Source organism: Prenolepis imparis, unplaced genomic scaffold (assembly GCF_030444845.1).
Source record: "Prenolepis imparis isolate NDT839.2.m4 unplaced genomic scaffold, iyPreImpa1.0 SCAF_15, whole genome shotgun sequence".
NCBI lineage: Eukaryota > Metazoa > Arthropoda > Insecta > Hymenoptera > Formicidae > Prenolepis > Prenolepis imparis.
In genome coordinates, this window is record NW_028141173.1 from 5,972,538 (window position 1) to 5,997,456 (window position 24,919).

At 43.5% G+C, this 24,919-nt stretch overlaps 2 protein-coding genes across 3 annotated transcripts in view; one reads left to right on the top strand and one right to left on the bottom strand.

Moving 5' to 3' along the window:
* The window catches only part of LOC145945978 (uncharacterized), a 216,783-nt gene that overhangs the window by 88,331 nt on the left and 103,533 nt on the right, over window positions 1-24,919 (top strand). The gene's annotated exons all lie outside the window — the stretch shown is intronic.
* LOC145945979 (uncharacterized) overlaps window positions 1-24,919 on the bottom strand; it is a 138,726-nt gene that overhangs the window by 86,577 nt on the left and 27,230 nt on the right. The window contains exon 2 of one of the 2 annotated variants that reach the window (XM_083055305.1): window positions 17,683-17,797. The exons of the other annotated variant lie outside the window; for it this stretch is intronic. Within the exon in view, the coding sequence (XP_082911431.1) occupies window positions 17,683-17,746 (64 nt within the window). The 5' untranslated portion in view covers window positions 17,747-17,797. The remainder of the gene's footprint in view (window positions 1-17,682; window positions 17,798-24,919) is intronic. 2 annotated transcript variants of the gene reach the window in all.

Consider the following 24,919-nt stretch of genomic DNA (forward strand, 5'->3'; position numbering starts at 1 on the left):
TTGTGGGAGCGCAAATATATATCGGCGACCCTTTCGTCGTAGAAACAATGCAAATCGTTGTCGCGAATTTCCCTGTCGCTGTCAGAGTCGCGACGGGAAAACTTACAAAAGCGCAGTTGTATCGACGACGATGCGTCAATAAAATCGCAACACAGCCAAATCGATCGACTCCCTCCTCGCCTTTGTAAATATTTTGCAACAGCAACAAGCAATAGCGTCCCGCGCCATCGGACACAATAATACACGCGTCGTATCAAACGCGCGCGTACGCGAAAATCACGCGACGCGGATGACTCGCCGCTAATAATATAATTAATGTGATGCCCGGTGCGCGCGCGGTCCCCGGGTTATTTAGCCTGTGCAAATTTAACCGATTCGCGGCGATTATTTACGCGCGCGCGTGCGCGGTCAGCTGATATATGCGCGCGCGCGCGCGCATATGTCATGCGCTTACTCACTCGATCCTCGCATCCCCGCTTGTAGGAAACGTTACAACGTGTACCTGCTGTGTAGTTTGCGATACGCCGAATAAAAGCGCTATCTCGTCGGTTAAAAAAAAAAAAAAAAAAAAAAAATTTGCTTTTGCGACCCTTCGAAAAGCCGATTCTCCGTCCGAGCGCAGTTTTCCCACGATTTGCCGAGAGAACGTCCGGCTTGATCGGAAAAACGGCGCGTTGTTAATAATTACCACGTCGAGAGTAATAATTGTCTCATCTTGCCGTCGCGAATTGCGCCGCGTCAAAGCGCGAAGCGAACCTTTTCCATTAAATATCGGACGTTATCGAACTTTGTGCGCGCGCTATCTCCGATAGGTGCAGTTATAAATTGAGGAAGTACGGTCAGATACGTTGTTCGACGGCGGATGCAAATAAATCTCGCGTCATCGATAACGACACGATGCTTCTACGATTCGAGGGCAAACGCCCGTTTTTTTTTTTTTTTTTTTAACGCGACCGATCGCAAATATTATTATTTTCGCGTTTTCCTAATCGCTAATCAAGTTGAACGACGGAAGAGAATCTGGAAAGGAACTTTTATCGCTAAAAATAATATCCCTCGATTTTCTGGCGTGAACGAGAGAAGAGAAAGAGAAAGAGAGTCGATCATTATGTCTTATTTGCAGAGCGGACTAATTAACATTATAATAGCATTAAAAATGCAGCAAAATTCAATCAAGGACCAGATTCGTAGATGCTTAAGTGAGTTTCTCACGCGATCGGCATTTAAATCGACATTCGCGATTCCACGAATAATTAATGAACGCGACGTTATAAATATGGTTCGCGGTGTTATAAACGGCGCCATCAAACATTTGTTCTTTTTAAGCATTCCCTAGTGAATTATATAATTATCATCATTTAAGCAAAGAAATTTTTTTACATTCTAGTAAATGTAAAAAAACTCGAGTATCTACAATCGTGGACTCGGAATGCAAACATTATAAACTATCGCAATGCTATCCGATCGATGAATCGATTTGAGACCACATATGTGAAATTGATCTCGCAAGGATTGCTTTCAGTTTAAAAACGCAACTTGTAATTGAAAAAAACTCAAATATACGTTCCCTCTTCATCTACTCTCAATTTTGTCTACGTCCTGTGTGTACAATGCATACTTTTTTTTATATCCGCTCTCCACACAACGTATCGCCGATTGACGAAAATCGGAGAGACGGACACTTCCGACTGTTTGTTTCCTCTGTTAGTCCCATATCGCGCAGCACAGTCCAATTCACGGTAATCACACGTCGGGGCTGCCTTCTGTCGACCGTAGCGAGACGGCGGCTCCGTCAATAACACTTGCACGGGACCAGGCTATTGTTGCGGAAAACACAGCCGGTACCGTCCGCGAGGAAAACATTTAGAAATGCACGACTCGCTCGCTCTCTCTCTCTCTCTCTCTTTCTTTCTGATTGCATACCTGGTATACGATACGTATGTTCTCTCGCGCGTAAAAGCAGACCGACAAGAGAGAACGTGTATGTATGCGTGTGTGTGTGTGTGTGTGTATAGAGAGAAAGACGGGGAAAGCACCCTCGCCCTATACACGCTTCTCTCGTTTATTTTATAAACACGGAAGTAATTCGTAGACTCTCGCGCGCGGCTGCACGTGGGGCTTCGCTGCGGGCTTCGGTGATACGGTGGAGAAAACGCAGACCACCGGTGTGGTGTGGTGTGGTGTGGTGTGTGTGTGTGTGTGTGTGTGTGCTTGTGTGTCGCCGCCACACGCGCCCCTCGACTGGGACCCGAGACCCGAGGGTGGGAAGTCACGGTGGTCGAGCGTAGAAAAATTTCCACGTCCCGAAGTCGTTCAAAGTATATACCAAGTAATTTTTCGGAAAATTTGAAAAGAGAAATCTCACAGAGAGATCTCGAAAGAGAAGAGACCCCTCCACCTACATCTTACTTTTACAAATTTTGGCAATTTCTTTGGAAAATTGAAAAAAAAATGCACCCTTAAAGCTCGTTGAAGCTGTCGAGAAAATAAATATCAAAAGATTACGATTTTGAAGGTATATAAATACTACATTGTCAACGATGTGGTATGGAACATTTGACTTTTCGATGACAGAACACGGTATCTCTATACATCCGCCCTTGCCGACTCGTGTCCCCCGTTTCGTTAAGCTGATTCTACATTAGTCGCAGTCGTAAGAATCGTAAAAAATTGATCAATCACAGTCTATTATTCTTCGATCGCAAGGAGAATAATAGACTGTGATTCGTCAATTTCTTACGATTCTTATGACTGCGACTAATGTAGAACCAGCTTAAGAGAGAGAGGAAAAAACTGGAAGATAGACAAGCGGAATAGGCACCCACGCGCGACCAGAGCGATCATAGGCGTCGACAAGATTTTTCCTCTTCACCCTCAAAAAATACATAAATGCCGAAAGTATTTTTTCTCGCGATAGCGTTTCTTCCGCGTTATCATTATTCATCCTACTCCATGTTAATTTAATTAATCATTTTTCTCACGATTCCTCGGAAAGACACAGGGAGAATTTTCTCCTAGAATTTATCGCAATAAAAATAATAATATCTATCATAATAAAATATGTTTGATTAATTTTACTATGCATAGTTTAATAAAATTAATCAAACATATTTTACATTTTATTGTGATAGATATTATTTTTATTGTGATAAATATGAATTAGAGAAATTCTCATAAAATGGAAGAGAAAATAATTCTCCCAGTGTACATATCTTTACTGCAAAAGTGCCGACACAAATCTTTGAATGGATACTCGCAAACTCGAATTTTAGCCTTTCGAGGACTCCCTCGAATCTCGGGGTTAAAGTGACGCCGATGGGGCGTCGATGCGCACTCACGCACTTATTTTTCCGACATCGTGGCGCGCGCGCGCGCGTACAACGGCAGATGGTACTCATCATCATCCGGGGGGGAAAAAAGGGGGGCGTGGCGTGGCACGCTTTAATCGCTTAAAATCGCCGTTAATTGAAAATGAGTCAATTTACGAGTAACACGAGAGCCCCGGGGCGCGCGGGTGACGCGCAAACACGCGCGCTTATGATATTGTCCTTGAAAATGGCCGTTTCGACTGCCGTCACGAGGGTTTTCAACGAGACACTCTCCCCCACCCCCTCTTCGAGACCACCGACGCAAAAAAGTCTATTTAGAAGTATAATGAGGCATGCGTGACGCATGACACGGGTGAAGCGACTCGGCGCTCGCTTTTTCATCTCTCTTTTTGCTGCTGACGCATCGCCCGCCTTTTTCCGCCGTAAATTTTCGCTGAAATATAGGGTGGTCGCGCGGTCGGATTATTATCTAAACAAGACATATCCTCTGAGTCAGGATTTTTGAGGAATCGAGAAAAAAAAGGGGGGGGGGGAACAGTTGAACAGATTCGCGTTAACGTTTGAAGCCTCGTAATTGATTCTGAGGAGAAATAATTCACCGAATGTAATATGTGTAACTAGAACAGGATGCCTCACACATCTTCTCGGGGAAAAAAATTCACGTAACGTCAGATTCAAAGATTCATTTAAATTAAGAAGCAATATTATTATTAATACAATGTGACCACATCACTCGATCTACGCTATTTATCACTGATAATACGGCGAATTATATACGGCATCGTATTGTTTCCGTAAATTTTCTACATACGAAGTCGAGGCTATCGCGGTCGACGTGGAATTTCCGTCATTAGACATAATTACGCAATTACGATTTGTGTTCGCGTTACGTAGGTTATCGTGATGTCCATGTGATCCGTAATTAAATCTCATGGCTCCTAATTGAGCGTACTTTTCCGCGATCGGGTGTCATACTCTTTGCCTTCAATAATACACGTCTCAGCATCACAATTTTAAGATAATATTTCCAGAAATTATATAATTAATAATTAAAACAATTACGTTTCTTTGTTGTTGAAGGGAAGAAATATCGTATATAATTTTCTCTTAGAATTTACCCTCATGATAATCGTGGGACAATATGCACTGTAAAAAAATTTAGTAAATTTACACAAATAATAGGTGTAAAAATTACATGATTAGTCTTGTAAATATAAGAAATCATGTAATTTTACAGAAATTATGTAATTCCACAAAATTATGTAGATTTGTCTTTTATTATGTAAATATATCTTCTTTTATATGAAAACTTACGAAATAATATGATATTTTAAAGATTTTATGTAATTATCTAAATTTTTGTAATATTACTCAATACAACAGTAATATTCTATATATCGTGTTTAATAATATGTTTAATAATACAATTATAAAAAATATTTTTACATTATCGTTTTATAATTTTACATACATATTGTAAATTTATTTTTGCAATCAGCTTAATTACAAATGAAGAAATTAATTTTACTTGTATATACTGCAAATTTACAAACGCGTGGAAATTTACAACTATTATAGTGGGTCTTAAAATTACCCACTATAATAGTTGTAATTTTACACAAAATTTTTTTACAGTGTGGTATGGAAAGAATTTTATGTGAATTTCTCTGATTAATATTTATCACAATAAAAATAATATCTATTACAATAAAATGTTAAGTATGTTTCATTAATTTTGCTATGCAGTTTAGTAAAATTAATCAATTATTAGAGAAATTCTTATAAAATATTTGCCATGTAGAAAATTCTCTCAGTGTATTAATAACGCAGATCAGAGATGGAAACTGTTAGGCCAGTTCATCGGTATCTCGCACCGAAAGGGGACCTTTAACGTTTACCGTAACGCGCGAAAAGCAGTTCATTTAATCGACCAATGTTCCGTGACGAATGTCGCCGTATTGTTGAATTTTCCGAGCGTATTGTCGAAATTTACGCCGCGCGGACAATCATAATTACGCAATTACGATTGTATCCGCATTATCGCGGCGCACGCGGGAGGTCTCCCCCGACCTGGGGATAACCGGCCGGAAATTTACAGGCGGCTACGTGGCCTGTAATTGAATTCTAAGGCCCGTAATTAACCGTATTCTTCCGTCGCGCGCGGCCCGCCCGGGGGAGGGTCGATCCCATTTGTTTTAATAGCATATTTGCGTCGAATCCCGATGAAGCGATCGGAATTCCGCGCACGCCGCCCGCTTAATTCGCGCGGCACCGCTTACACCATCCACGTGTAATGTAAGCCGACGGCGATAAGTCGGCACGCGGCGAGTTCGGCTTAAAAATCTAGAAGAGGGGAGAGAAGACGTCGCGTCCCGATAAATATAAAATATCCCGCGATATTCTCTCGGCCGATTTAAAAAAAAAAAATTGCCTAATTCACGCGGAATTGCTCCGGAAAATTGACGCGACGCGCGCGCTTAATTCGCGAAGCGGAGTCGCGTCCATTTTTTTTTTCAAGTCGGCGCCAGGTAATAAAAATGTGTTTTCCCTCGTCGCGACGTTATTAACAACCGCGTGTTTTATTATCCCCCGTGTCTGCGTAGGCGCCATAGGATATTAGGATTTAACCCCGATATTATTATAATAGAAAATAATTAGGTGTATTAAAAGAGAAAAAAAGAATATGAATAAATTAAAAAACCAGCTTCGTTTATAAAACCAAAGCATGCTTTAATATTACAGTTTTCGATCTAATCATCTTTCGGTGTCATCGATGCTATTATTATAGAATAGAGTTTCTCGTTAATTTTCGCTCCCGCTGGAGCGATGGAAAATTTTTGCAAAACAAAAAGTTACAGATACCCCTTCCACAGCGCGAATCGTCCAATCGTCGCAAATTTGCGCGAACGCAGTTGCGCACAGACAATTCCGTCTATTATAACATAACGGGGCACGAGTATTCGTATAAAAGTGGGGGGATCAAAATTAACGGAGCTAAATTTAAAAAGACCCTAACCCTAATAGTATGTATATATGTTTATGTCAAAGGATTCTTGGAGGAAATATAATTACAGGTGCTCAAAGTGCGCTTATAGAACCGGAAGCTCGGTCAACATATTACAGTCTCGGACCCCCAAGTCACCCTGCCAACATTGAAACGCAACGCCCATGGTGTGAACACTAGGGCGGATTAATCCATCCGGTTGGTTGCCGCGGATCGGTAACCCAGTTTCGCGAGATCGTTATGTCCGAGTAAACTACATCTTTCATTAAGGTACAACAGCAACTACACCCCTAATTGAACGACTCTCATTCGACCGGCCAACCTGCCGATTAATTTAACGGCTCCTCGCATGTGCGTACACACGTGTACCCGAGATAGATTCGACTCTCGTCGATCGTCGGGAAAACTTTATCAACGAGCCCGTCATTAGACACGTAATTATCGTAAAATTTACCCAGCTGTTTGCATTCGATACTTGGGAATCTCTCTAAATGTTAAGATTACACTAGTTTATAAAAAAATATTTTTTTTATTATTTTAAGACAAGATGTTTCTTGTAGATTTTTGGATACTGAAAACGATGCTGCGAGCCAAAAAAGATTCTGATAAAATGTCATGTTTTGTTCATTATGTTAACCCCGCATTACGTTTATTTTCGATATACCTTACTTTTTAGTCATGTTATGAAAAATTTAAGGACTACTTTTCATATAGAGATGTCTGACGGGATCTCATTTGAGAAATAGTTCCCAGCTTTAATTTTTCATAACATGGCTAAAAAGTAAGACATCGAAATAAAAATAAGTGCATTTTATAGGGGATGAACAATACATTTGACATATTATCAGAATTTCCAGATAAATTTAACTTTCTTTACAAAAAATCTAAATTATTTCTAACATGCTGCGATAAAAATTGGCATCGTTTTCAGCATCGAAAAATCTATAAAAACCACCTTGCCCGGTTTAAAATAATTCTTGGCTGTAAACTAGTGTGCTATTATTCGCAAGCACGTGTTATTACTTTGATAATGCGTGTAATTTTTTTTTTCATTTCCTTTCAATAGGAATAACTTGTATCGAAAATTATGTTGAAACAATCTCAATACCTGCAATAAAATTTGCGCAATGCGAGAGAGCGAATCACTCTAATTTCACTTTGAAATATTAAATAAAAGTTTCGCGCGATTTGGCGTGAGAAATGTCGGGAGAGAGCCGCATTACATACGACGCGTAATATACACGAGCCGGAAAATGTTTCCGGAATTACTCCGCCGTGCCGCGAGTCGAACGAGCTTCGCCGGCGATTATTTTGATTACCGGTTGCCGCCGATTGTCGGATACCGGGCGCGCGCGTGCGCGCTCCGGTCATTCTGCGCAAAAATGGACGACGTGGGGCTGTCGGAATCCAAATAGGCTCGTTTAAATTCGAAATTTCTAGCGTTGCAACTCTCTCCTCCTCCTCCATTTCCCTCCCTTCCTCTCACCCCGCCTCTCCACCCTCGTTGCCTTTGCAATTTCGTAAAACGATGCATATGTATAAGCCGCGAAACGGTGGATTTAAATGCCGGGAAATATTTTTCTCCTCGCCCGTGTTGTAAAGCGTCGCCGGGCGTAAAACTAAATCATCGTTGACAAGGTTTCGCGGACGGTCGCGTCCTTTAATGAAGTCTGTTATTATCGAGCTCGGTTGCCGCGATGCAAATGTCTCGATTGTCGATTCAAAGAGGACGATGTTAAAAAAAATAAAAAAATTTTTTAAAAGTGCACCGAGATGTGTAAAAGACACGCGGACTACAGAAAGAATAATAATTATTATTTATCTCTCTCTCTCTTTCTCTCTCTCTGAGCGGCATTTGTGTGCGAGATAACCCGAGAGTTTTTCTTCTCTTCGGAAGAACGGCTTAAATCTATTTAAGATCCTTTTCTCTCCACTCCGCTCTCTCGTTGCAATCATAACGAGGTGTATTATTCTCCTAGAGATACGCATCCCCTCGAGGATTATTTACACAGAAAAAGAAACAACTCGCTCTTGATTCTCCGTCCACTCGAAAAATTCGTCGCGTTCGATTTGTTGAAACTTGAACGACGAAACGACTGAAAGATCATTAACGGCAAACCTTAAATAGTTGGCGGAAGCCAAGACAGACGCAATTACGAGTGCGGGTAGGATGAGACGCGATACCGAGTCGTTCTCGCTAATTTTCTGAGTTCGCGTGTCATACCGTAGGCGAACTGTCTGGAATTGTTTTAATTAAAGCAATGCCGTATCCGTCGTAAATTAATACAATGCGCTAATTGCCCCCGCTACGATACGATCCTGCAGATACAATTGGATACAATTCGCGGAACAATTCCTTTCATCTCGCTTCATATTTCCCCCTAATTCTGTTCGTCACCGTCGTCGCGAAACTTGGCGTCTACAAACTCTTTAATGCCATTCGAAGCCGCTGTTGCAAAAATAAAGCTGCATCTGCGTCGTTAAATTTGCCTCCAGAAGTGCAACGCGTCCCTTTAATTGCCGTATAAACGGTTACGTTACAATAAGAGTAGGACGCGATATAACACGTTACGTATTTCTGTGTGTAAAAATAAAAAGTACAAATAAAAATAAATCTTGGGAAAAAAGAGCAGCCTATATGTATCTTTGAAAATTTTCATTCTTATCGTATCGCTCTCGATATTCCACATCTCTATAAACTGCCGCATCGCGTGCAGATCGCTCGATCGTAAACGCTCGTGTAACGCGACCAAAGAGCGAGAACGTGAGGTGCGATGGATAAAATCGTATCGTTGTCATAACCGATCCGCGGATACCAATGGGTAATATTCTCCTCTTTTCGGGAGAGACGCGTATAACTCGGTAACGACCGTATCGTTTCCAACGTTTCCCCTTCATCAAGCGACACGGTGGTTCCCGATTTAACATATATATTACAACGTGTACGCGCATATATATATATACGAAGAAACGTATCTATAATCTACACCGCCGCCGACGTTTACCATACTTTTACGTTTATGTCCGACCATCTCTACGGGGGCAGAAACAGGAGGAAGGTAGTTTAGAGATAAAGGCAGCACGTAGGGTTAGCGGAGGGATAAATCCGTGTTGGGTGACGGCGCGCGCCGTGGGGCGTTTACGTGCGTCCGCGTTAAGGGTTAAGGCACGGCACGGAACGGAGCAAAGCGCGCCCGAGACCGACCGACCGACCCGTCGTCGTCGTCGTCTCGGCTTAGTGCGTGTAGCGCGACCATAAACAACGGTGCAACTTTCACGAGGACTTTACCGTACCCATTACCAGGCGCGCGGTTCATGAGCGAATGCGTCGCGCGCGACCCCGAACTTCGCGAGGTAATTGTTCATCTGGGCTCGTCAGAGTTGCGAGCTCTCGCGCGTTAACGGCGGGTTGTATCGGCGCACTTTCCTTTTAATCGATCGAGCCCTTAGACGGAGGAAAGGGAAGACGCAAAGGATGCATTCCATCGGAAAGTTCCGCCGCCTTTGATATCCGGTTGTATATCTCGACGCTTATATATGTATACCGCCGTCTGTCGAATTTCTCATCGATACATCCGATATTAGCCCGAATGGGATTCCCTATTCGGTCTTTGATGCCGAGCAGCATGCGCAAGTATACATATCGATAGTTTGCCTAAAACGCCCCGTGGTGTTGCGCGAAATCGCTTTTCATGAATCATCGCGTATCGCCGCGCCACTCGATCCCCGTATACATCAATTATGCACTTAAGAGGGATCCCCGCGGCGCGCGGCGAACAGATGTGCGGCGATCTCGAATCATCTCGTGCGCGATGTCGAACATTTATGCGTCGCGTGAGCCCGGTTCCCTTTTGTTCGCTCGCGCTCCCCAATTTCGACGGGAGAGAGAGAGAGGAAATATCAACGCAAAAGGGTATTTTAATTCGTCCGTTTGTCGTAAAAAGAGACTTTATTTTATAAAGACGAGAAATGCTAATGAAACGTCGAGGATGCAGGGGTCGATGGGTATTCGTCGTTTTTGGCGAAGAAAGAGAGAGAGAGAGAGAGCAAAGTTAATTCTCATAGAGGTTGTTAAAACCAGGGTTTGACTAAGTGGGCCCAACCCAATAAAACCCGGTGGGTTTTATTGGGTTAAACCCACTTTAAAAAACTTACTTAAAAACCCATTTATAAAACTCATCCAAAAATGCTAAAAATTTAATAATATTATAAATGAAGTATTTAATATTAATTAATTTTTATTTAATTTTTCTTATTTATTAATGTAATAGAAGGTCTATTACATTAATAAATAAAAAAAATTAAATAAAAATTAATTCATAATAAGGAATTGTGCCAATTAAATAGCCAATTTTCTTAATCATTAGCGAATTATAAAAAATTAAATTTAAAAAATTTAAAAACCCAACAAAATCCCAAAAAACTCAATAAAACCCAAAAAACCTAATAAACCCCAAAAAACCCGGTTTTAAAAAAAACCCACTGGGCTGGGCTTTTTAAAAAAAACCCGGGTTTTTTCAAACCCTGGTTAAAACGCATTACGCGCGCGAGACGCAGGGCGTCGTCGTCTTAATCGCTTAATTGAACGTAACTGCGCGATGCTTGTAAAATAATACGCCGCGCCGCGACGTTTAGAGTGACGGCGAGGAGATGTGCCGTCACGTTGCAGCCACCAATGTTATTAAGGAGACGCGATATTGAAGTAGATCTAAATATGGTATATATACAGTGTGTATCTCTCGAATACCGCGTGCGATATTTCGGAAATACGAGACGATGAAACGCAAATTTTACTATTCCGTTTGAAGCGAGAGAAAGAGAGAGAGAAGATGCGGAAGGGGATGAGGAAGAAATTTTCTCAGACCGTAAATTCAATAAAATGTATTATGAAGATAACTTATATCCCTCGTTTGATTTCAACTAGACTTCTCACACTTTAACGGAACTTTAATTCGAGGCTTAGAAAGATATTTAATGTCGAGTATGAAAAAGTTGCGAGCGCGCGGATGGTGTGTCGAATCCAAATTTTCGGGGGGGGGAAAGGGGGAGTCGTTCCCTTTTCCCCCTTCCTTAAAGTTGGTCGAAGAATGCGCGCGCGGATGGAAGAAGACGTGCGAACAAAGTTGGGACATTTTATACGCGAAAAGAGGATCTAGATAGTTGGTGCATCCGGAGATACTTAGCGAGGACGAACAAACTAGCGACGTCGTATAAAACACGAGCGAAAATAACTGGCTCGGTCGGGGAGGGGGGGGGGGAGGGGGGGAGAGACGCGGTCGGAATATAATATGTATAATATAATGTACTTGGCGGATTTATACATCTCTTCATGAAAGTAAAAGTTGCCTCGTTAACCCGATTGCGGCACTTTGGCCGCTCCCCGATTATACTCCCCTTTTACGGCTGACAATTAAAATCAAATGACCGGGCCGCAAAATGCGGACGAGCGATCGGTGCCGCGAAAACTAGCGGTATATCGTTCATTTATTTAACGCTACTCACGTGTTAGAGTTGTTTGGATAATAATGCCTCACATTTTTTTCCTGAGAAACTATTTATTCAACAGATTTGAAATTTACACACAATATACATATGGATATATGTTTCCTCTTTGCATGTATTATGTTTTAACGTAATCTCCATCAATTTCTATATTAATATAAAGGCAAACAAACTTGTATCGTGCTGGCGTAATGCTATAAAAGTTGATGGAGATTATGTTCAAAAATAATACGTGTATAAAGGGGAAACATCCATGTATATTGTATGTAAATGTCAAATCTATCGAATAGTTTCTGAGAAAAAAAATGTGGGGCACATTATTTTCTGAACAACCCTAATATAATAGAGCGAAGGAATAAATAACGCACGTATCGAAACTTGGTTAACGCCACGATAATAATAATGTTGAAATCTAGGATAGACTTTCGTTTCTCTCGCAAAGACATGGAAAGACGAGAGAAATACGACTAGTAACGAGACGTAATAAAAATATGAGAGAACAATATTTTATGCCCTTGGCAAACTTGGCGTGTGTAATAACCCCGGAAACTGGGAAGGGGGTGGCGGAACGTTCCCGACATCATGTACGTCTCTTTCACGAGCGGGACTAAATGTGTCGTTTCGCGATTTCGAGGTATAGAATCGCCCCGGTTGTATTCTCGCCAGCTCGCGCAATTTCCGCTCGCGATAGAATCCCGATGTAACCTCGCGTCTCTCGAGTACCGAGGGTCTCGATGCACTCGCGCGCGAGCGCGCGCGTGCACATAACGGCGCGATTTTTCGATCTGACGAACGCTCGCGGGGGTTAACCCTCCCCCGAGAGGGAGAGGGGAAGGGGAACGGGGCGCGTTACGTCTCGAAACTATCGCGCGGGGATCACAGTTCGCCGCAGCCAACCCCCACCAACCCCCCTGCCCCTTCCCTACGTCCCCGTTGGGTATCGTAATTTCGTCGATAGTAACAACGGTAACAACGACGCCGCCACCGCCAACAGCGCGCCGTTAACCCTTCTCCGCCCCGTCCTTCCTCTTCCAACCCTTCTTCCCTCCTGCCCTCTCCCACCCCCGGAATCCGGTTTTTCACTACCGTCCTCGTCCACCCTCCGCTCTCCTCGCGCCGGTTTATGCGCCATCGCGGTCGCGGCGGCTTTCAGCCCAGCCGATTCGACGACCGAACAAACAGAACATACCGAAATGTCCGTCGACGAACGTGCGCCGGTTATATTTACTTGGCCCGGATGGAAACGGTATTAATGGGCAACGAGTTAATTAATAAATGAGTTCCATATCCGAGCGCCTGTGAGAAATATCCGTTTTCCAGGAGTTACGAAATTACCAAATTTGACACATATTCGCGAGGAGTATCGTTATTTTTTTTCCGAATAAGGTGAACAAATACATCCCGCGAGTATTATTCATTTTTCGAATATAATGTAAAGAGAAGCTTTCAACAATTACACGGAATTAAGGAGAACCTTAAATCGAATCGAATTAAAGAGAATTAAGAAAAGCGCCGCGGGATTAATATCCATCTGTAAAAGGTAGAGAATTTTCTCTTAGAATTTACCCTGAAAATCATGGTAATCGTGGAACTATATGGTATGGAAAGAATTTTATGAGAATTTCTCTGATTAATATCTATCACAATAAAATATAAACATGTTTGATTAATTTTACTAAACTGCATATAGTAAAAAATTAATCAAATATATTTTATTATGATGGATATTATTATTCTAAATCTTTTCGGGATAAATTCTAAGAGAAAATTTTCTCCCTGTGTACATACATGTATCATCGTCTCATCAGAGTACGATGAACGCGATTTCGGGAGGATTCGCGCAGATTTACCCGGGTATCGCATCGCGCGGACATCGGGCAATATGCGGCCTGTATCTGATCGGGTGCGGAGGAAATATACGGTGGTGAAAAATTGGCGGCGCGGTTAAAGGTCCGCAGGAGGCGGTTAAGCGCGGTATTACGCGTCCCTTGCATGCGCGCCCTTTTCTCTTCCACGGGGGCGGTTAGGTTGGCGATGCGACTTCATATTTTTCACGCTGCGAGCGTATATGGAAATAGAAGCAGAAATGAACGCGAGCGTGACAGTCGTTCCCGGGATCTCCTCCGATGTCGTTTGCATTTCTCATAAGCGCGACCCTGTTTTTTTTCTTTTCGTCTCGCGATTATATATATGCATTTTTTCTTTTTGGTTTTATATCGACCCCTCTTACGCGAGTCGGTGGCTCGCGAAAAGGGATGGTGGAGAGAGAAAGAGAGAGATATTTACGCGGACATATTCTGGCTGCGGGTTCCTAAAAGCGTTAGCAACGCTGTTATACGTAAAGCCGTAAGATTAGAGCGCGAAAGCTACGTATAAAAGCAGCTTGTGAGAGGCTATATTAGATGATGATATGTGCGGTCCTCGTATTAGCATTACATAAGATACAAAAAGAAAAAAAAAAGAGAAAAAAGACAATTTATTTGACATTTCTTTAAGGGTATATGCACGAATAATTATATCTCGGGTATCTTTGTAAAAATAATTAGGTTCGTCACTTTGTCGCGACAAAAAATAAGGCTTAAACGCATCTGTCGTAGCTATATCTTTCAAATGTGTGCGATGTCAACAGAGAGTTATAGAATAATGCTTCGTTTAACAAGACAAACGACAAGATACACGAATGAATGCAGATTAATTGCAACGAGAGAAAGAGAGAGAGAGAGGGAAAGTCTCCCAAGGATCGTAACAAAAATTACACGGAACACTGAGTAGTATATGAAGTAAAGAGCGCTACGGAGAGATAGTCGGTAAAAGAGACTGGAAACAAACAGTCAAGATAAATAAGAGGAAAGATTAAGAGTAAGTCTAGGCGACGTCGGGGAGAAGAGACCGGGATATGCAACTCTTTAATATTTGCATACTGCATCCTCGCGAGGGAGGAATTTAAGAGGGGATGAAGGTTCCTTTTCGATTCAACCCGAGAACGCGATCTCTCCGTATCTCTCTCTCCCTCTCTTTCGGTTAAATGAAATTATTATTATTATTATTATCTTCATTATCATTAAAAGCGTATCAAGCGGAAGTGTCTCCTTCTCGAGGAGACTGACTGTATTTGCACGCGCACACACGAATACACATGTTTGTGTATTTGTGGCAAGATCGAGCTACGAGATGTCGACGCGCATATAATTCTCCCGGGGCGCCATTAAATTGTATTAATCCACTTCCATCACGAAATTGAAGTTTATACCGCAGGTAAACGTACATATCCGTCGCGAGAGACGCGAAGGGGGTCCCCGGTCCCCCGTGTCGTTATCGATCTCGCGATAAATTCCTTTTTTTTCTCTCGCTCGTCGATATCTCGCGCGAGGATCGCGCAATTCCCCTCCTTTCATCATGTGTTAGCCCGAAGGGACAGCGCGACGAACAAAGTCAATCGTGAAGGATGTTGTTCAAGTATATATATCAATCCTCCGATACTGATATCAGGTATTTTAATCACCGATTCTTTATATTTTGTGCTAGGGGATCGATTACGTCAAAGACATTCAGAATCTCCTGCGGGTGATAATCCCGCGAAATGCTTTGCATATCTTAAAAATATAAAGATATATTTATTTATTTTGTTCTAAATTTGCAGAGCAATATTAGATGACTATACACAGAGAGAATTTTCTCTTAGATATGGAAATAATTTTAAAAATGTTTGATTAATTTTACCATACTTTTAGACTATACTTTTAGTAAAATTAATCAAACATATTTTATGTTTTATTGTCATAGATATTATTTTTTATTATAATAAATATTAATCCGAGAAATTCTTTCCGTACCTATTGTCCCATGATCACCATGATTTTCAGGGTAAATTGTAAAAGAAAATTCTCTCTGAGTATATTCGCACTTTTTGTAAAAGTATAGAGTCGATACTTGATCAACGACAGAGACAAGTTAAACATTCGTGAAAGGCGATGCATTAACGGTGCGTAATTGGTTCATACGGCACTGCCCTTTGGTACTAGGCTCGGGGTTACCTTCGTTCGAGCTTCATTCGCGCTTTCCGACAATACCCGTTTATTTATCCCATATCGCGAAATGAGTTTCGGAATGAGTGGCACAGGAGCGTGTGTTTGCGCGAGAGAGGGTGCAACGAGAACGGAATTAGACGAGGATAGGTGCGAGTTCTCGGAAATGCATATCTCGTACGCGCCGCAATCGTTTCGCAAATTGAAGAACGTTGCGGGGGGAAAAAAAAAAAAAAAAAAAAAAAACCGGAAACCAGGATAATGTTCGGTGGCGTGGGAAGTAAAAGCGACAGCATACTTTCTGCCCGTTGTGCTGTCATCTATTTTTTTCACGCCTTTTACATCCGTAAACCGAGTTGTACTCTCTTTCGAATCGCGCGTTGTATCTCTCTCTCTCTCTCTCTCTCTCTTTCTCTCTCTTTTTCATAAAGCTTATATATGTTTATGCGTGCAAATTAAGAGAGGAGACGAGACATTCGCAAACTCGTGCGCGCATAAAATCCGCGCTCGTTGCCCAGAAATAATTTCATACGCTTTGGCTTTTACGAAATTTTAAAGGGATTCCGACGACTCTGCCATTTTGTCCTCGACGAGGACGGAAAGATGTACGAAGCTGCAAACGGATTTTTTAAACCATCATTTTAAATTCAATAAGAGAATAGGACATCTGCAAAATTGCAAAACGGTCTTTTGCATTATTCGGCGCATTTATGCATATATAAAACTACCGTCAATTTTATATCGTAATTCAGTTTTTCAAACAGATATATCCGCGAATCGGATATCGGATATAATCGTACTTTTAAATTTTTTTCCAAGACTCCACAGATCCTAAAGCATATTTTATCGCTTCTTTAAACCATCTCAAACACTTGAGTATTCAACGGTTACACTCTCCGCAAACTCGAATGCATAAGTCACTCGGGCCTGCTTAAAAATTCAGAAACTCAGCACTTTAGTTATTACCAATAGAACGTCATTCTCGTCGCGGCGGAATAAATGTATGACTACTTTCAAACGGCTAGTGCGGCAAGAATCAGTAATATCCTCGAACGCGCGGGCCCAGCCCTTCTCCACCCAAAGTATATCTCTCCTATTTCATAACTTTCCTAATTTCGCGAACGGAGAGGAGCGAGAAGGGAAAATAGCGTAGACTAAAAAAAAACTTTGCACCATTATCGGCGAATAAGATTAAGCGAATATTGACGCGACAATCAAGGTCGGAAAAAAATTCTCTTCCTATCAAACGAATGAAATATTCCCAAAGTTTGTAAAATGAGCGAAGCAGGTACAATTGAGCGCGCAACTTGCAAGTTTATCGCTTTATATAGAATTTATCGCGGAAATCTAGACGAGATACTTATGTCAGGCAACGGTTAAAATGATAAGTGTCGGACTTCCCCCCTTCTCTGGTACAACAATTTCCGATGGCTACCTTCCAGATAGCGGCTCAACGTGCGCGTTATCGTCAACCGTGCACCAGCCCGCTCATAATAGCGGCCGCAAATAGGCCATCGACGTTGCGAACAACAAAAGCAAAACAGCGCGTCGCGCGATGGTTAAGCAGCCCCGGCGGATATCCGAAACGCCGCGCATTCCCGACGCGGATCGTCGACGATTAATCGAATCGATCGAGCAGCGCGCAGCGCGACCAACACGTCTCGTTCATGCTTCTCCCTCTATCTCTATCTCCCTTTCGTAGGCTAACGAGACGAACGGTTTCGACAAAGGCCCCGATTCATGCGTCAGCGCACGAGGCGTCGGGCTCGACGCAAAACCAACAGCGTTACAAAACATACTCTGCAATATAACACACACTTACCCCCGATCCATCCGAGATAGAACAATAACACGCTGGTCAGACTGATCCCTCGGGTCCAATCCATGACGATCCAGGCTGATTTCTTGTCGTCTCCGAGTCGCGGAGTCGTCCGACTCTGAAGGAAGAGAAGAGACGAGAGTTAGCGGGACGCAGACAACGTGGCTCACACACACACACACACGAGGGGGGAAGGAAAGGTGTGTGGGGGGGCCGATCGAAGATCAACCGCACTGTAACTCCGTGTTTCTCCGATCGCGCACAATCCACCCTCTCTTACGAACGAGAGAATGCGTGATGAGATTCACATAAAAAATTCACTCGCCAATGTATAATTTCGTGATTTGTCTTTCCCCTTTCTTTCCTGCCTCCTTCTCTCGCCGAGAGATCCGCGCGCACCAAAGTTTCTCGCCGACTGAGAGCACTCTTTCGAGGGGGACCACGGCGCACTCACTGTTACAACCCTCTCACGACGACGACGACGAGTCACGGCGACGCTGACGGGGCACAACACGCGTCCCGATCGTGCGGCGAGCACGCGTCGCGCGGAAATAGCGGGTGGCACAGCGGCGAGAAGGCATTCGAGGGGGAGCGAAGAGGAAGAGAGAGCGCGCTACTCCCTGTCCTGTGCCCTACGGTGATCGCGTGTGCGGAGTAGTGGCGGCTCGGCGGCCCATGGGCTTTTGAAGGGGAGCGGGACGCCGTTCCCTTCCTCCCACGCAGGGGCATCGCCGCTGGGTAACCCTCCTCCCTTCCCCCTCTTTTTCTCTCTCTCGGTCGTTCGCACGCGCGCGCCCGAGAGTGCCCGATGTCGGGGCAGCGCGCGACCGAGATAGGGGCACCCCGGCCCCGAACAAGCCCGAACGGAAGGGAGTGAGAGGGAGTGAGAAGGGGGGAAGGGAGGAGATTTCCGCGAGCGCCTGTGCGGGAGCCGCACTCTACGCAACAACGTAAGGCAAACTACGAGTGCAGGGTGCGGATAGGAATGCTCGCTGCTTTCAAAGTACCCCCCGAATACTTTGCTTTCGACGCTGACTAGTTTTGGCAGAGATGCCTCACTTTCGATATTGCGAGTGCGAGCTATAGATAGCAGGCGCAGGGCGGAATAGAAAGCATCTCTCGAGATATGAGACGAGTATATAATCTTGAAAAAATAATATACGATAATAATGTGCCTCACGAGAACGATAATTTCGAATAATTTGGGGGGTGGTAAATATAAACGCGTCAATTATTCGCGCGAATTGAATTTCGTTTTATTAATTTTTTTTCTTGCATTTGACGTTTTCTTGTCAAGAGAAATTGTTACAAATAAGATATCGATACTTTCGGAGGAAGATGGCCTCGGATATCTTGTAGCGCGCGATATCGAATGACTGACTGAAAGTATCGGTATTCTATTAAGAGTTCTAAGCGCCCCTACGCCGAGTGAGTAAAAGCATACACACATCCGCAGTTAAAGTTAAGTATTCCTTCAGTCGTGGGAAACGAGTAGGATACATCGACTCGGTTCTTCGCTCGAGGGATAGGCTGCTATCTGTACCGTTTCGATTTTACTGGCGCGGATATAGGGCCCGAAAAGTTAGCCCCCCAACCCCTTGCTACACTCTTCTCAGTATCACTTAAACTCCGGTTAAACTCTTTCGTAATGCGGTCTACATTCGAGCGAATTCGATATAAATGCGCCGAGTTGTATGAAACGTTTTTCTTTCAAACTTTAAGTTATGCGCTACGAAGTCAAATACATATATACGCGCGAGGCACTATATATATATATATATATATATATATATATATATATATATATATTAGGGTGGTCCTTATATGGGTTTTGTCAGAATTTTAATGTTGGATAGTCGTAAATCGGCTTTAAATGTGAAAAAAAAAAATCTCTAATTTTTTCAGATTTTTATTTTGAGCTCTGAGTCTCCCTGTTGGCACGTAATTTTCTTTTTCATTTAAAAAATATTTATTTAAGTTAGTTCTAGTCTAAAATAGCGACATTTTATGAAATACGTTTCATTGCCGTGAAAATAGTAAAACATCGTATATGAGGTATTTCACTCGAATTGTGTGTGTTATACTACACACAAATCGAGTGAAAAAATTTAAATTATTATTTTACGGAGTAATCAATATATCGATTAATTTATTATTTTCCATTGATTTTTTTTTGTTGAAGATATAATTTTTTTTTTGTATTCTTTTTTAATACAGCTTATTTTCTTGTATTATTTAAATAACATATAAATGAATAAATAAATGAATTGATATAAGAATATAAGATAACACACAACTCGAGTGAAATACCCCGTATACAATTTCATGCTATACCTCACGGCAGCGAAACTATTTAAATCAGGTTTGTTGATTCTATTTTTAATCTAAAAATTACTTAAATTGGTATTTTTTTAAATGGAAAAAATCTACGTGCAAACAGGGAGACTCAGGGCTGAAAATAAAAATCTGAAAAAATTAGAGAATCATTTTTTCTACATTTGGAGCTGATTTATGACCATCCAACATGATCTTCCATTTAACGACCACCCTAATATATATATATATATATACATATATATATATATATAGCGATACATTGCGAAATCTTGTCTGCGAGGCATCAAGATTGCCTCGCGCGTTTCGAAGTGCATTATAGAGGGATCTATCAAAGACGATACGTTACAGCCGAGTTGAGAATATGGCGTCTCGCGCGTATAGAGCTGCGATAAGAATTTTTTTGATTGCAGCGAGTAAAAGGATCACAAAACCTTTGAGAAATAAGAGCTGGAAATGTTTCAGTTACTTCCTCCACCTCGTGTTAAATGATTTCGTGTTCAAGGGACGCTTATATCGAATTCCATCTAGCATGTACGGCGTCAGGTTGCACCTGAAGGCGTAGTAAACCGAATGAGAACGGCAAGGGATGTAATCGTAGAGAAGGGCCGAGGCCTGTGTGCGTGCATATGTATGTATATTGTGTGCGCGTGCGCCGCCGAGTAAAATACGAGGGATACGTAATGAGAATTTCTAATATCAAAAATCAAAGACGGGTATCGCCAGGAAAAATGCACTCGCTCGATCAATACCGCACTTTTCGCTCTTCCGCGAGCGAAACGACTAGGCAAACAGATAGCTGTATGTGGAGCATGAAAAGCAATGTTGTGTTTGCGGACGTCAGGTACAACTGCGAACTATCCTGTGACGGATTTATAGTAGGTATACGCGGGGCCCGCCACTTTTCCACAAGATCCTCTTATTGACCTGTCAAAATATTGAGATCCTAGTCCACGAGGGTTCTTAAACGTTGAAACGCCCGCCAGAGATGCAATTAATTCGCAAATACTATCCCGATATGTAAAATATCCGCGATAAATATATATTACTGGTAATAATAATAATAATAATAATAATAATCGCTAGTCTGTTTTCAATAACCCCCATTACAATATCTGCGTATAATTAATCGCGATTGATTGCAATTTCAAAAAAATTAAATTAACTCGTACACTTTTTTTTCCTACATTTATCCTCTTCAAGAGTCGGTTAATTCGAAACAATCCGGCGCGATTCTTACATCTCGTACTGTGCGCGCGAGGGGGAAATCAAAGAGGGAGAAAAAAAAAAGAAAAGAAATAATTACTCACTGGCACACTTTTCTCCGCGGGCTCCCCCTCTCACCCCTAGTTCCTTCTTTCTCCTCGCCTTTATTTCGGAAGCACGAAGCCCTTGAGCTCGGAGCATCGCGCGTATCCGTAAATCCGCCGGCGGCGGAACCCTCCGAAGTAATCAGAGAGCCGCAGTATTCGCCCGCGTCACCCTGTCTTGCCGCGGCTCTCCACCCCCGCTCGATCCCATCCCTCTCCCCTCCCCATCCTTGTCTTCGCGTCCGACACGTCCGTCCTGGTTTCCCTGCCGCCGCCGTCGCGGGTCAACACGCAAACCCGTGCGGTGCAACGCCGCGCGATCCCGCGAGCTTCCGTTTACACGCGGAGCCGCGCGAGCGAGCTCTCGCTCTCTCGTTTATATAAGGGCCGGAGCCGAAATCCCGGCGTTTCCGCGCGCGCGGATTCGAAACGAACGGGGTAAGCATACGAGGGACGCCGGAGTCGTTTGTCTCCTTCTCGGTTTGTGGGACACATGTATGCGCGCGCACACACACGTATTGTATACGGAGTATCAGATTAAGGGCCGCGTCCACCCGCGCGCCGAGAGACTAACGACGGGACTAGCGATGCGACAGGGAGATAGACGCCCCAACGTTGGCCCGATACCATTGTCGCGGTCTATCGTGACTAGCCGCGTCGCCAGTCAACACCGACAGAGAGGACGTCACGCCGGTGATTCCCCTTTGCGCCGTCGGAGCCGCAATCCGCGCGGGACGGCGTCGACGTGTAACGCGGCGGTAATGAAATTACTCGATACTCTCCTCTCCGCACCACAACGCGAGGCGCAATCGGACGGAGCATTATCCGTTCTGCCTAGTTATCGTACGCCGTATGATAATAGACGCAGACATGTAGGCCGAATTCTAATTTCGCGGTCTGAACGACGAGGGTGCGTTATAAGAAGCTCTGGGTGGAGGAAAGGGCTTTCTTATCTCGCTCGTGTCATCGGCGCCGATAAGACTGTAATTTCGCGATATCGCCCCGGCGCAGAACTCCGATGTATACATATCGAGCTGAATTAAAAGTACATACACGCTCGGCGAATTTTCTTCAATTACAGGGGCGCTAGTATATATATATATATAAGGTTCGCGCTTATAGTCCGGACCGTAATTTCGACGCCGGCGACGGCGCAATTGACGTATCGGAGTGTCGATACCGCGAGAGTGTAACAAAGTTATTTGATACTCGGCACGAGACACAAACATTAAGGGAGCCGCAACAATCGCGGCTACGGTGTTTGCGCAGTGGTGTACAAGGATGCAGCCTTGCGGGACGTAATTCTCCAAGACGTTGATGACGTCGCGAGCATGATGAAATTACGTAGTAGTTAGCCCGAATCAAATTGACGTGGTGGTATATGGTCGTATGACCAATAAAGACTAAAGTACGTCCCTTTGGGACGTTATAATTATCAATTTCAACTCTTAATTTAGTCGACAGATCGCGCGAAATAAATAAATAAATTAAGTATGACGAATTTTGCGCGAGCCAACTGCTGATAGCGCACGAATGGATCTTTCTCTCTCTCCCTTTCGCGGAACCGTAATTTCAAGTGATTTGCGCGACACATCCGCTAACTCGATTGCGTTCGCCGGAATGAAACTGCCAGGTCAGTTGAGTCAGAGACAAACAGATGAAGCGCTAAAAATCCGCTCGGCCGCCCGGGCTTCGTCGTGCGCGACGACGAATATGGAAATTTCAGGATTTCAGGGACTCGGAGAGACCGCTAACGAGCGCGCTAACCGTGCACGCTTCAGAGTAACGCTGCAGAGTGTATACATATATGCGCGGGGGGATATACACGCAGGTATATACACACGTATATGTATATACACGCGTCTACCCGCCCATGGCGACGACGGACGGATGGGTTAATCCTATCTAGCGTAATAGTACGGGTCAACGACATCTTTGCAACGAGCAAACTTAGCTGGCCCAACAAGCCATACATCAAATTGCAGCGCGCTCTCTCTCTTTCTCTCTTACTCCTACTCCCTCGAGAAGATGGCTTTTCACGGGGACGACCGGAACGTCGACAGGACGTGGTAAAAACGTGGCCGGAAGTCTACGCCGCGACGAAGAACAAAGCGACGGAAAATGTCGCGCGAAAAGGAGCGCTAGTTGTCGCGCGGTACCAACATTCGTCCTTGAACGTGCCAAGTTTTTCCGCCGAAAGCACCCGCGTCTGCCGCCCCGGAATTACGTCCGGGAATATATCAGCCGTTTATCTTGAAGATGGCGGCGAGTTGGAGAGAGAGGGAGGGAGAGACGAGTCTCGAGGAGCGAGTCGCGACCAAGAACTTTGAATACGAAATTCAGCCTCCGTCTTCGTATCTGAAGCTAAACGCGACCGCGTTGTCGGCTCAAGATAAGCGCGGTCGTCATATTAGACGAGCAAAATTCGGTATTATAACGATGCCGGCAGTTATTAGCGTCGATTTATACGCGTCATTACGTCGGTTAACTCTCTTCGATTCATTTCAGAGAACATGGTGACACTTGTTGAAAATTAAATGTTCATTTTCAAACACGCTTGAAAACACATGTACGTCAGATATTTAAAATGTGTCAGCTGTGAAAGAGACGAGTCGAGAAAAGCTCGCGAAAATTTGTACATCTTGTCTCTCTCCTCCTCTTTGTGTTCCGACACATTTAATAGAAAAAAAAAAAAAAAAAGACGAAGCTTGAAAACGGTACGAAGACGTATATCCAAAAAATTCTCCAGAGCTTCTACATTTGTCTTGCGTGTTTATACACGCTGCTGTTAATTAGAACGCGAAAGGCAAAATGGCAAATCCCCGCGTTGAATTCGCCTTGGGCGAAAATATTCCGCAAGCAGGAGCTGCAAAAGCTGCATACGGAAATAATATTTTAGATATTTACCGGGGACGACCTGAATTCTTGTTCGATAGAACGGGACTCCGCATATCGTTTCGCAGTTGTTGCTACCGCAGCTTCCTCTTCTTCCCTCTCCTCTCCATCCTCATTCTCGAAATCTCCAGCGACTAACGCTGGATGTGACATATTTGCGTACATTTACGAAGCATCGGGTAGATAATACACGACCCGGTCGGTTTACATTCCCCGCTATACTCTCGTTCTCCAGCAATACTCGAAACCCGACCGGAAGTCTCACGATATGTTTCAAAGACGCGTTTGGCGTTCACGGCCTTCCAAAACTTGGAACGTCCTTTATAAAAGTTCAAAGGTCGCAGGTCATAACCCTTATTCATGAAAAAGCAGCGCGCCATTGTTACTACCCCGTTCTCGTAAAGCACGCACCGAACTTGCCAAGTACTCGCTCGCGCGAGTGCGAGCGCGAATACATAAAATTCGTTTTAACGCAAATAATAAGCCGGGAAAAGGGCCTCGCGAGAAAACTTGCCGCTGCTTTCTCTTCTCTTCTTTTCCTTCTTCTTTTTTTTCTTTCTTTTTTTCTTTCCTTTACGTCGGAATCGCGAAGCGCGCGCGAGAGGCGCTTTGTTTCCGCAGGAAATTAAGACCGCGATTTAAATGTAACTTCAAAGTAATATGTCATACACTTGTTCCTCTCTTAATATCAAGAATTGTGG